Raw genomic sequence first — 13759 nt, 5'->3', positions numbered from 1 at the left:
CTGCCAGATGGCTCTGCAAATATGAATCTGTGTTTCCCTCTCCCCCAGCTTCCCTGATGATGACTCAGGCCGGGCCAGCTGTTATGACCCAGATCTGCCCGACCAAGACACCCTAATGCTTATGGCCAGCCTGCTGCCAGGCCAAGCCGAGGATGGTGAAGACTCCTGTGATGTTGCAGAGAGAGCCCAAACCCCAGAGAGAGGTGAGGGGCTCCTCGTCCAAACCCAAACTGGAGGGCCCCAGACTTGGGTCAACACAGACTTCTATGCCCAAGTGAGTAATGTGATGCCCTCTGGGGGCGTGGTGCTGTCTCCTGGCCAGCAACTCAGAATCCAGGAGAGCACCTCAGCCACAGAGGAGGAAACACAAAAGAAGAAAATAGAGCACAAAGGCGGCAAGGACGCTGAGGAAAATAAGCATAAGGAGCTGCAGTTTCAGCTGTTAGTAGTGGACCCTGAAGGCAGCGGCTACACCACAGAGAGCAACGCCCGGCAGATCACCACTCCCCCAACCTCCCCTATGTCTAGCGAGGGTTATCAAGCCATACACCTGCAGCCAGCGGAGACCAAACTTGCAGCCACAGCAGAGGATAATCAGTTACCTTACATTCTTCCCGACTCACCCCACTCCCCGTTCTTTGCCCCTGTTGCAGACTACACAGTGGTACAAGAGGTGGACAGTCAACACAGCTTGCTCCTAAACCCACCTCTCCACCAGTCTCCTCCTCCCTGCCTGCCACAGCACCCACTCAAGGCTCTACCTGCTATGCCCGTGGGTTACATCACCCCAGACCTGCTGGGGAACCTCTCACCGTGAAATGACAATGCTATTTTTAGTGTAAGGTTGATTGACCAGTAAGTCCCCTGGAGTCACAAAAGCCTGTTTCTATCTGATTCCTGCTGGAAACCCCAAAAGACTTGCAGTACACAATGTGGATGAGAGTATATAGGCGCTTGTTTTCAGAGGGTGCTGAAAGGAAGACATGAATAGCTACCAAGCTGTGTCCTTGACTCTTTTACATCTGCTATATGAATTGTTAGATGCAAAGGCAGCCAAAAGTTAAAATTGCTCTTCTATTTGTTGACATCCATGCACAAAGACACACACATATATTAGGCTAAGAACATTCGCATTGATGAAGTCTTAAGGGTACAATATGTAGTATCATCCTAAAAATCAATGCATAAACTAACCCAAAACTAATTCCTCTCAATCATTAATTATGACCCACTAGAAATGTGTGGTGGTGTCTGTTTCTGCAGAGACCATGCCCTCTTCCTGTATTTTTTCTTTTTCTATTATTTTTTTCTGAGGGACATTTATGGGTGTCAGCAAAGAGGCACCTACTCCATGTGAGCTCACTGTGTGCTCTGCTCGTGTACTGCCCTTCACCCTAAGCGTAACTGACAAACAAGGCTGTGTGTCTTTTACGTTTTACCAATACACACGCATTCACTCATTATCCGACAGTGCAGCACCTTTAGCAGATGTGTGTGAGTGTGTTTGTGCTTTGAACATAACTGCCGTGAAACATTAGAAAATACTAGTTTGTATTGCTCTGATTTACTGCTCTGTCCTCACTGGACGGCGCTCGCTCTCTTCACGCTCTCTCTAGCTCACTGACCATTGCTGCGATCTCTCTCTCTCTCTTTCTCTCTCTCTCTCTCTCTCTCTGGAGAGGAAGGGCCCACTTTGAATGCTGTATTTACTAACAGTAGGCGATACTTTCTACATATTATACTTTTAGTCTTACAGAGAGATGTCACTGTTTGGTTGATTGAGAGAAGGTGAGCACATCCTGGTCATGTTTTCCACACAACACCAAGAAAAAGCTTAAGTTGATACCTCCTGCTGGCAGAGATGTTTTCCCACTTAATAGTGGCTTATTTTGTATTGTTAAATGTTTTATCTCCTCATGTCATCTTATTAGTACTCCACCCTAAAATACAGTTGAAAACACTACTATGCAGTTTTACCTTGCATTCCTGATTTCATTTTGTTTAATGGTGTTTGTTCATATTTTCATACATAGCCAATCGTATATATATGATGCCACAATATTTGTTGTGACAGTCACAATAGAGTGCTGCAGGAATAACATATTTTTATGGGCGGACCCAGAAGTTAGCTTGATAACGAGCAGATCATTAGAATCAGGTGTGTAGGAGCATGGAGAAACCTAAAACATGCAGGGCAGTAGCTCTTCAGGAGCAGGGTTGGACACTCCTGCTATAAATGAACTACATGACCCACTAGCTTTCAACAGATTACGCTTGTACAGTGTGATGGCGTTTTGTAGTCTCATTTAGCCACTTGGGGGTTGGGGGATTTAATGTCGTAGAATAAAAAAGGCTAAAATCTTTTAAGCCTGTGTTAACCACAGTTTTCATTTAAGATGTCTAACAAAAAAAAACATTCAAAAATCCCACTGACTTTTTTCTGGTTTTAGAACTAATTCCTACAGCGCTCTATAGAATTTAATATATGAAATATTTTCAACTACTGAAAAGAACAACATGTAATACAAATGTGCACACATAAACATGAGTCATACGACAGAAATATATTATCTCTTTCCTTTCTTGAGCAATATTAAAAGGGAAAATGAAGCAAATCACTACCTGAACTAGAAGTAATGATGATGAATAAAAAGGGAAATCACAACATTTCATTATAAACTAATTATTGGAATGCATTGAATATTACAGGCTGATTATACAAGTCTCAGCATGGTATTATTTATTCTGTTTTATTCTGAAATGCACACTAAGAACATGTCACTTATAGTGCCGAACAGTCATTCTTGTAGTAAGAGGAAGGATTTATTCAATCACAGCTGTTTTAGCACACTGAGTACCACCAAGTGTCTTGTTCAAGGGCATATTGATGTAGTTATTGAGTAGAATGGAAAGGGTCAGAAACACACAGCAGTTATTGTATTTCATGTTTTGACAGCAGCCATGTCTCACCTTTACAACCAACACTCGCTCATAATCACGTCAACTGAAACTTTAATGAGCAAGCTTTTTACTTAGGAGTAGTATTCTTCTCCTGATGCATTGTTATTGTAGGGATAGCTGCTGGAACAAGTTGAAAGACTGTGTAAGTATGCAATAGCTGTAATTGGCTTACATGAGATGCTTATATCTGTCAAGTACATGTGTAAACAACCTGTGCTGATGACTTGCTTGTCATGTCTGTGCTAGGACGTGCTTATGTTAGTTAAGATTTGTGCATTTATGCATTGCTATGTACAGGCAATTACTGCTATGTATAGGTGAGTTGGTGTAAAGCACAAGTGCCTATATTCACGATTAAAATACAAAAACACAGTAGCATGCATTCACACACACTACATCAAAAACATTTGCCAATTCTGCCTCCCTGACAGTTATAAAAAATGATGAGCTGAAAAGTGTCTGAAGCCATTAAACCGTAATTTGCACATTTCCGTTCATGCTCGTATAAACTAACCACAATTTCCAAACCAGAAATTGTTGAGCACGGCTGAAAGACTTTGAGTTCCAAGTTCTGGTTTGATAGTTCAACAGATTATTTTTGCCAGAAAGCCTGTCAGACATTCGGCATGGATTGCTCATTACTTTGCTCCCCCACAGTTTTCTCATAATTGCCTCATTTAGGACAAAACTAAATAGGCAGAATATGTTGCTCAAGAAATTATTTAGTCACATTAGATTGTAGTGTCTTGCTCATTGACAATATAAGCTTTTTATAATGGGCTGTGTGAGTGAGAGGGAAGCAGAAGAAACCTTTTGTAAAGGTTTTAGGCTTCTCATATGTTTTAAACCTATGCATTATTTCATAAAGACTTGGACAATATGTCTATGACAAATACAGCAGCATAGCATAATGTATACAGTAAGCTATATAATAGAGGTTGAACACATTTCATTTTCATTACAGCGAGTCTATAAATGAATCAGAAGCATTGTTACGATATAACATAAAAGTGGCGTCCAGCTGAGGACATCACAACAAAACATACTTCACTGTGCAAAGGAAACACATCCTGCCCTTGAATTATGATGCTTTGGAGTCATACTTGAGATAAGCAGGCTAAGTAGATATAATAGAACTTTTGTATCAGACAATCCCAAAATGAAGAGGGACAAAGCAAGAGCCATAAAAGGACATTTAAAAAAAAACAAAAAACTGTGAATATGATAGATACAATATATGCTGTTTCTCTCTTTTTGTCCTTGTGTCTGTCTCTCAGAGCTCAGTGTTCTGTTGTTGCTGCCTAGTGCTGATGATACCTGCAATCCAATGCTGTTGCAGAAATGTCTTAATATATTAGTGCTGTAAAATTATAAGTTTATATATTTTTATGTCATTAATGTTACTAATCACAACATATTGCTGCTCGGTACATGTATTTTTCCTGCATTCAGCCTTACTGTGGTGTGAAGAGGTCATACAAGAGAGTGCAAGTATCTGTGTATTGTGTGTCTAGTGATAAAACCGGCTAATTGGATGATGCTGAAAATGGTCGTTTGCCTGGTAGAAATGAGAGATTTATTTCAGAAAGTTTTACCCCAAATTCCAGATGTAATCACCTAATCATGCTCATCGAACTTTCAGAGTGTTCATAACCATCGAAAGATCCCCACAAGGCTCTCTGTGTACATGAAGGAATGGAAATAAAGTCTTTTCTACGGTTCTGTTTCAGTTGTACCGTAGTGATTGTGAAAGTGTGCAAACTGGAATCGAGAATCGAGGACAAGTTGTAAAAACAAAAAAGGTTAAATCACTGAAAATGTTTTTTTAAAAGGTTACAGCAAGGAAGATAAATCGGGAGGTGCTTTTTTTGTTGTGTTTTCAAGCTTACTTTACAGGTGTTTACTGCATTGTGTTTGCATTTATTTTTTTTGCCAGTGCACAATGAGCTCATTCTTAACCCAGTGTAAAAGTTTGCAACTGTTATTTCAAGCCTATAAATGTTAAAGACACTTTAGAGCAACACTTTATACACATATATCTGATGTTTTAGATAGTATTCAGATTTTGTATTTTGGACTAAATCAAGTATTTGAATTACTTAGTTGTTATTATAAGACAGCATTGTGGTTTTTTTTTTATTCAGCACAATAATCAGACAATGAGGAACCTTCAATATTGATAAGCTTCAGTTTTGTCCTACAGAGTTTATGTTAATGGGACATATTTTACACTACCAGATTGATAGAATGATGTACTGTAATGGGGTATATAATGTTTGCTATAAGATTTATGGAAACATAGAGCAGGTAGATCTAGTATTTTTTTAAAGTCATATCAAAATATAGGCAGAGTAAAAAAGTTATACTATAACTCTACGCTCTTACAGTTGTCCTACTATGTAATTTCAGCATTTCATTTTTGAAAATTGCATTGAAAGGGATTACAGGTTTTTATAATGACGTATTTTGTCCACCAGATTCTTGTGACGGTTTAAGGATGGCTTCTGTCATCCTGTTAAAACCTCTGAACAGTTTTCAGTTAATCCGGTTGATTAGACCTCTTCTCAGGACTTTGTGGGTGTGTCTACTGTGATCGATTGACATCTTCCTGAGTCTCCTGTTAGCTTTGTTTCACCTGTTAAGGCGGGACAAAGTACACCTTTATCATTCTTAATGGTAGACCTCATAAATTCCCATCAAATTCTCATCAAAGCCCCGCCAACCCAACCCAAGCAGAAGTCTCATCAGTCAGAATAACTGAAAAAACTGTGTGGGAGTTCAGAGGCTTCAAGCCTGGAAGTAACCTTGAGTGCTAGAACTTGTGCTGGTTGTAACACTTCATCATAGAGTGTTCATCCGGAAATATTATGATTGTTGGGTATTTTTTTTTACTTGAGTACAGCGACCGGCTTTTTTTATGACTAGTGGCTTCACTCTATATTTCGATCCATGTGTTATTTATTGTTTGTCTGCTTAGAGCCCTCACAACCTTATCTGACCACAATGGATGGGGCAGAGTATTGTGTGCACTGTTATTCTGGGACATGTGTCATCCAGGCTCGTAAAACTGGAATTATTCTACTTTTCATATTAAGAAAAACAGCTGCATTCCGGTCGCAAGTGTGAAAAATGCAGCCATAATTTCATCAGCTTGCATCTGCTTCATTTATTGATATAACTCTGCTCCATATATTCAGACCCCCCTGGACATTGGAGCCACTGTTGTTGTCTGTTGGCTGCTGTTTTACTCAAGGCCAAGAACTATGTTGATCTTTGATGATTTGATATTTTCCTCTTACAAGTTGAGCCTTTCTGGTGTCCTGTGTGTGATCAAGATGCTTTCAACAAGTTACACAATAAATGTATATACACCATCTTAATCATTTTGTGCATGTTTTTTCTCCTATGTTGTCCTCAAAATAAAATAAAACATAAATAAATAAATAAATAAAAGGTTTCATGTTTTTTTAAACACTGTAAATTGGATTTAGCAATTAATTAAAGCAGTAGTTTGGCTTTTGGGGTCGTATTAGGTATCAATAATGTGTTACCTGAAGTAGATGTCATGGACATAGACATGGAAGCTTAGCAATGAAGGCCTATACTACTGTGAACGGGGGCAGAGGCTATATGGATTTAAACACCTTAGAAAAACCATTTCAGTTAAAATGCAACCTCAATCTGACCCAAACAGCTAATATGCAACATTATACAGTGGAGAACACAGTTGCTCTTATAGGAATACATTGAGAAAATATTGTGCCAAAGGAAATGGCCCTCTGATGGCAGGGTACAGCAGTAAAAATATTTTAAATATGATGTGCACTTGTTTAATTTTTTTCAGGTGGGCCGTTTTTTAAGGTGATTGGATTATGTTTTGCTGCAGCTGCTGCCCCGTCCTCAGCAGCTTCTGCTTTGGTACTCCTGCTGCTCATCTACTATAGGCAACACACTGACCATCAATAAGCACCTCATACAACCCCACTTAAAAAAAGCCAAATTATCCCTTTAAACCAATAATCTAATGTTAGTGTTGGAAAAGCAAACGTCATTTAAACAGATTAGATTTCACTGAGTTATCAAAATCATTTTATATTCAAACAGACGTGTGTGTGTCTGAAAGAGAGGAAAATAGGAAATGTGTGCATGTGAAGGTTTTAGGGTTGAGAATGCGTACTTGTTTTTGTGAGACACAAGGGCACTTTGTGTGTATGAATGAGTGTGATTCTCTCTCCCTCTCTCTGCTTGAGTAAAAGGAGAGGAAATGGCTGCAGAAACAGCTGTGCGTCAGGGGGAAAGCATATCGGACAATTAAGACAGAGGCTGTGTATTGCACTGCTCTGTGTGGTGCTGATTGAATCAGAGAGACAGCCACTCACAGCTCTTCGTCTCAGGACATTGCAGGTAATTACCCATAAGTCACTGTTCCCCTGTATTGGATCTTCAGCCCAATTACGCCCACACAGGCAGTCCACCTCTGCCTCATTTATTACCTCCGGTTGCTTGTTGACCTTTTCAGACACACAGTCAGACAGGCACTTCAGATGCATTACACTAAGCAGAGGGTGTTGCACCTTAAGTCTTTAAGACAATTGTATAGGTTTTGAGCAGTATGTTAACAATATTACATAAGTATTAGCATAGAAAAAATAGCTTAAGATGCTTCTCTTGTTGACAGCATATTTGTTAACAGTACATACATCAAGAACAAACACAAACAAATAAGGCCTTACCAACCAACCGACCAATTTTTATTAGAAAATAGGTATTTTCTTATTGTGGGTTCCATTGTTCTACAGTCTTTCATCAATCTTAATCATACTATCTACAATATCTGTATGTATATATGTCGCAAACCACCTGAGGAACCAAAATATGTAAAATCACATTTATTTTTAAATTTTACTTTTCATTTTAAATGAGTTCCACTTAGGTTCAAGCAATTTTCTGAAATGACGAGAGCTCTCTCTCATCCCCTAGTCCACAACTTGTGCAAACATTTCAGACTGGCACTGGGCATGTGACACACATTGCTCATGCACATGCAAAGTCAGAATGGTTACAACAACTGGAACTGGAACTGGAATTGAAGTTACCTTTGTTTGTGTACAGAGGAAAAGAGAGAAAGACACCTAATATGAGAGTGTGTTAATCAGAATAAAGGTTTAGATAACGATTTGAAGTTAAGCCTGTGAATGTTCTCATTCGTCCAGGTCATCGTTATCCTCAAAGCAATTTCAGTCAAAAACAACTGGACTGGTTGTTTGTCTAGGAAGACGTTTCACCTCTCATCCAAGAGGCTTCATCAGTTCATGTACGCATCTGACCAGGCTGGGACTGGTCCAACTAACTGGTGTGGAGATCCAGGTATTTAACCTCTCACAAGGCCGATGATGTCACTGAAACCCTTTGTGCTCCAAGTGCCCACGCCCGTCGTTAGAGTGACAGTCGGTGGTGGGCAGTTGGTTTCGACGTCGTTAGTGCTCTATTGAGTCTGAACGACAGTCGTTGGGGTCACCCGGGCCATGTGTGAACAGTTGTCCTTTGAGGTTAGATTGTTGAATCTCCTGGGAAGGGATGAAAGGGCGGCATTGTAAATTGGAGATAAGTGGTGTCTCAGACCCCCTCCTCTGTTTAGCGATGGTTTCTCCACTTTTACATAGATGGCTTCTTTTACTCCTCTTTCAAACCATCTGTCCTCTCTGTCCAAGATTTGGACATTGCTGTCATCAAAGGAGTGGGCTTTCTCCTTGAGGTGTAAGTGGACAGCCGAGTCCAGGCCTGAGGAGTTAGCTCTCCTGTGTTGGGCCATGCGTTTATGCAGTGGTTGTTTTGTTTCTCCAATGTAAAGATCTTTGCATTCCTCGTTGCATTGAACAGCATAAACCAGGTTGCTTTTGTGGTGGTGTGGTGTTCTGTCCTTCGGATGTACTAGTCTCTGTCTGAGTGTGTTACCGGGTTTGAAGTACACAGGGATGCAGTGTTTGTTGAAAATCCTCCTGAGTTTCTCCGATACCCCAGCCACATATGGGATGACTATGTTGTTTCTCCTGTTATCTTTTTCTTTCTCAACCACTTTGGTTTTCTTTCTGGAGGCAGCTGCCGTTTTAACAAAGGTCCAGCTGGGGTAGCCACAAGTTGTGAGGGCGCCTCTCAGGTGCTTGCGTTCTTCCCCTTGAGCCTGTGAGCTAGTGGGTACGTTATCAGCTCTGTGCTGCAGTGTTCTGATAACGCCAAGCTTGTGTTCCAAAGGGTGGTGAGAGTCGAAAAGTAGATATTGATCCGTGTGAGTGGGTTTTCTGTATACCCCTATGTGGAGGAAGTTAAGTGGCACTGGGTTTAAAGTAGGTGGAGTTGTCAAAGATTGCTGTAAGCCTATATGAGGCCAGTAAGGAGGACAAGCCCCACTGGTAAGATCACCAGATAGCTGTTGAGCGTGCAGGGGTTTATTGTGTAGACCTTCATCGCCATCTGCTGACAATTATTGGGCAGAACAGTTTAACGGCACCCTTTATATAAATCTCCAAAATATTTAAGTGCATACAGTTCATGTACTTAACAGTAAAAAGAGACATAAAGACAAGATCTGCCTAGAACTTTGGGCATGCTCGAGACTCTTATAAAATGTAAAAATGGATATACATATAATACCTCTGCTTTGTTGAAGTCACATGCCTCCAACTTCTCAGGCTTATGCAGGACAGTTGCCAAATACTGCCAGGAGTCACTGCCCCTCAGACCCAAGCAAATTTGTAAGCCAGTAGGCCTTAAATATAGACATTCTCAGTCAACTTAGCTTTATCTTTAACACACACACACACACACACAGACACACACACACAAACACAGTAACTCTACTTTCTTTATTCAACTCTCTGTTTCCATGTTTGACAACCATAACAAAATACAGATCTCTATGCAAGTATCAAGTTTTCAGGGTGACTGTTGTCTTCCCACAGAAACCATCATTAAGTATAGAGTGTATTCCAACCGTCATTTATTGCTTCACTCTCATTTTTCCTCTGGCCTGTTCAAAACAATAGAGTCTGGTTTTATTTTTTAAGCAAGCTTTGTATAAATGTGTGCAGTTTGCAACCTACATAGCACATCTAGAAAATGCAAAGAAAACATTGGAAATGTGTAAGAGAAACACCTGATACATGTTTAAGCTAGTAGACTTTAAGTTCAAAACAAAAAGAAAGCCATTCATGGTAGCTACTGCCATTATAGCGGCTCAAGAAAAATGTCCAAAAGCATGCGCTACAGGCAAACACACAGTACTATAAACTTGTTTTGTTTTTAATGTTTTTAGGACTTAATTTTTCCCAGCAATGGGCCAGTGCTTTCAGGTAATTAATTCACATAATCTGATACTAAAACTGTATCTTCTCTCATTTTTCCTTAATGTGCTTTTGCAGAATTTTCAGATTCTATTTCATTTTTTTCTGTTCTCTCAAATATTCTTTGTTACTGAACTTTGAAATGTTTATCATGTTCCTAATTTACCCCCTCCTCTCTCCCCTGCCTGACTTCATACAGACGCCACTAGAGCATAGTTTCTGCGCCTGGTTTCATAAAGGCTGGAGAAAACAAAATGGAAGAGGTAATTTGTGAACATGACAACCACATACACTCCTGGGAAAGGGTGAGAACAACCCACTGATAGACACTAGGGGACAGGTAAAATGTGGCATATATTCTTTAGGGCACAATCAAAGGTCTTGTACCAGTGAAATCTTGGACTCATGTTCATCTATCTCATATTCATGCTGTCAGGGATTGCCCTGCACTCTCCCAGGGTAATACTTGTTGGTAAAAAGAACTCTAGGCCCCGGTGTTTCTGGCTGGTATTAATGTGAGACTGATATCAGAGCCAGCTTACAGCTGCTCTCATCCTCAGCTTGTACCTTGGGGTCAGGCTCATTGGGCTGGCTGAGGCTGCTGTCAGGCAGCAGGAGGCGAGCGTCACTGTCAGGTCTCCCTAACGTTATTGGCTGCATCACCTATCAGTCCGTGTCACTGTCAGGAGGCGGGTAGCGCCTCATCACAGTGTCACAGACCAACTGGCTGCTCACTACCTGCATCGCCAAACAGCCTGCGTCAGTGTCAGCATCAGCTGGCCTTGGGAGAGGCTTCATTGTCAGAGCCTGCTGTCCATTGTCAGCTGTGCTTTGACTTTCACATTGCCTTTCCTTGTACTCAGGGCCTCACATGGCCCCCATGGGCCTCCTGTGGTATCTGGTGCATGTGCACTACTTGCTGCACCTGGCCTAAATCTAAATGATCCTGCCTTTGGGATACACCACCACCATCTTGCTCATGCCCCTGTTGTCTAACACCTTGCTGGCCAGCGCCATCATGGTTTCCACGGTGGTTATGATCATGGCCATGGGTGTGAACGCCATGATTATCCCCATGTTGGCCATGGCTATGGTGATGGTGATGTCCATGACCATGCCTGTGATCATGACCGTGGCCATGGCCAGTATCTTCTTCTACAGCTGGGGCAGTGTTAGAATCAGGCTGTGCATCTGCTTTCCCTGTGCACTCCTCTGGTATCTCAATGTTCTGTGGAAAAATTAGGAGAAGAGAAATGAAAACCGAGTCACAAGCTATTTCAGTGTATGAACTTATCTTTGATTAAATGCGTAACCAACATATAACTTGAGGCCTTGTGCTTGTTTAAATTAATGTATATTCTTGCAGTTATGTGTGGGGTATACCTCATGTGTACAGTTCCCACATATGCGTTTGCAGTAGGTATCTTTGATCGCACCCTCAACATGGCCTTGTCCGATGATGGAGTACGGAAGAGAAATGTGGTGGGTGAGTCGGCCACACCTGATGGCAAAGTGATAGAAAAACAAGGGAAATTAAAAAAAAAGAAAGAAATTGCTCTTGTTTCCTTTGAAAAATGCGAATGACACTTCATGTAACAAACCTATCATAAATGAGAAAGTCATCTTTCTCCCCACTTAGTGCCTGCCAGACATCAGGCTGATGCTCGTCCTGTTTGTAGAGTGTGATGTTCTCTGACAGTCTCTGCGCCAGCATGGTGTGAAGGCGCTGTGCTTGCTCCCCCTGCTGGTTAATGACCAGGTAGACCACATCCTTCAGACCCTGACTCTCCAGCTTCTGGCGCAGGCCATCCATTCTGCGTTTAAAACAGAGTATTTAAAAAAGAAACTATTTGCAAAATAAAAAGTTGTTAATAAACCTGAATGAATAGTATTTCGACTGTGAACTTTGTAATAGTTGCATAAGAAGGACCAGTCTGGTCCTTCTGTACCTGGATGCCAACAGCCTTGCAGAAATGAGCCATAATATTTAACTGACACAAAATCTTATACCATTACTTTAACACTTCCTGACTAACTAAGCAGTGTGAATGTATTTTTTTGCCATAAATTTAGGCTTCTTGTGGTGATGCAATGTCATGTCACATGTTTTCTTGAAAGACAGACGTGCATTGCAAGAGGTAAAGGTGGACATTGTCAAACACTTGTTGTGCACATACCTGGAAGCCTGCACCAAGCAGAACAATCAGCTGGCCTGGAAAAGAGCCAACACAGTCACCTTGCCCATTGCCCCCTTCATTGGCTCCACCTCCCCTATTTTCCAGGCTGGAGGCAGCTGACAACGAGACCCACCCCCATCACTCTCTGCACCGCCCCCATGGATCAGGCAGAGAGTGATGAGTAGGCTGAGGCACGCCCACATCCCTGTGGTGCCTCCTCGCTGCCCAAATCTGCTGAACGCATAAAGGGAGGGAGAAGTTGGAGAAGGGGTGAAAGAGGAGAAAGGGGGAGGGAAGAACCTTAGTGATTGGTCAAACACAGCAAACAAAAGTGATTTTGTTTTTTATCTTCATAGGGATCCTCCCAAACTGACTAGATATTGTGCAACTAGTTATATGAGCAAAGCAGTTTACATGAGGTTCCATAGTCTGTGTCCATGTTGTTTCTTTACAAATTTCAGATTGTGGATACACAACGTCTTCCTAGACAAATAACCAAGTCCAGTTGCTTTTGACTGAAATTGCTTTGGAGATGGATACACAAAGAAACAGCATGTAGTTTACAAGGAAGCATGCTCGAGTGTTGAAAGCATACTTTTTTCATTTCTGCAATGTATTTCCACATAAAGGACAGGCAGAAATGTTACATAAAATAGAAAATGGTTCAGTGGCTGGTTGAAGTGCATTGATACACTACATACACAATGAAAACATTTGCATTTATGAAAGGTATTGCACAATACACTTAGGTCCTGTCTCTTAGTATTTATCAATGTTTTTATTGTAGAAATACATTTTGCTTTAAGGTTATTTGCTGCATTTTAAGCCACTCGATGAAATGTTATGAATTCTGTCACTTACCGTCTGGTTAAAAAATGTCCTTCTCTCTGCTCAGCTCTGCTCTGCTGCAGCTCCTTGAACAAAAACAAGTCTTTTCCTCCACTGCTCCCCCCTTTTATACTCTGCCTGTTGTTTTTCTATCTGGAGGTAGGACAAAGTTCAGCTCCAGCTGTATGCTGATGTCTACATTTTTCTCAAAGTATATAAAAGTCACAGTGCATGAAATCCCTTTCATGAAAGGATTTAAACAAGTATACATTTTTTGTAGCAACTGGCAGTTTAACAAATTCCTTTAGGAGAATATAGTGTGAGGACAAAGAGTTGCCTCTTACAGTAATTATGGACGGTTATCAGCAATGGAGATAGTGCATGCATTTGTCTTGTAAATTGAATTGATTGCATTTACATTGTGTTAAGCAGATTGTAGAGGTGTATAATGAA

General features: G+C 40.9%; 2 protein-coding genes across 3 annotated transcripts in view; one reads left to right on the top strand and one right to left on the bottom strand.

Annotated features, from left to right (window-relative positions):
* Positions 1-6369, top strand: part of ghra (growth hormone receptor a) — a 30823-nt gene extending 24454 nt beyond the window's left edge. For both annotated transcript variants that reach the window (XM_083912897.1, XM_083912898.1), the window contains exon 10: positions 49-6369. In XM_083912897.1, coding sequence (XP_083769023.1) covers positions 49-817 — 769 coding nt within the window. In that variant the 3' untranslated portion in view covers positions 818-6369. The remainder of the gene's footprint in view (positions 1-48) is intronic.
* Positions 6370-9809: 3440 nt separating this feature from the next.
* Positions 9810-13407, bottom strand: selenop (selenoprotein P). The gene is given in 7 exon segments (XM_083913113.1): positions 9810-11061; positions 11064-11076; positions 11078-11529; positions 11685-11802; positions 11903-12115; positions 12479-12712; positions 13340-13407. Coding segments are annotated over 6 exon segments (1128 nt in total). The 5' UTR covers positions 12682-12712; positions 13340-13407; the 3' UTR covers positions 9810-10932.
* Positions 13408-13759: the final 352 nt, after the last annotated feature.

This window comes from Echiichthys vipera (assembly GCF_963691815.1).
Source record: "Echiichthys vipera genome assembly, chromosome: 4".
Taxonomy (NCBI): Eukaryota; Metazoa; Chordata; class Actinopteri; order Perciformes; family Trachinidae; genus Echiichthys; species Echiichthys vipera.
The sequence above is the reverse complement of the archived record's forward strand: the minus strand, read 5'-3'. Positions and strand labels throughout refer to the sequence as shown.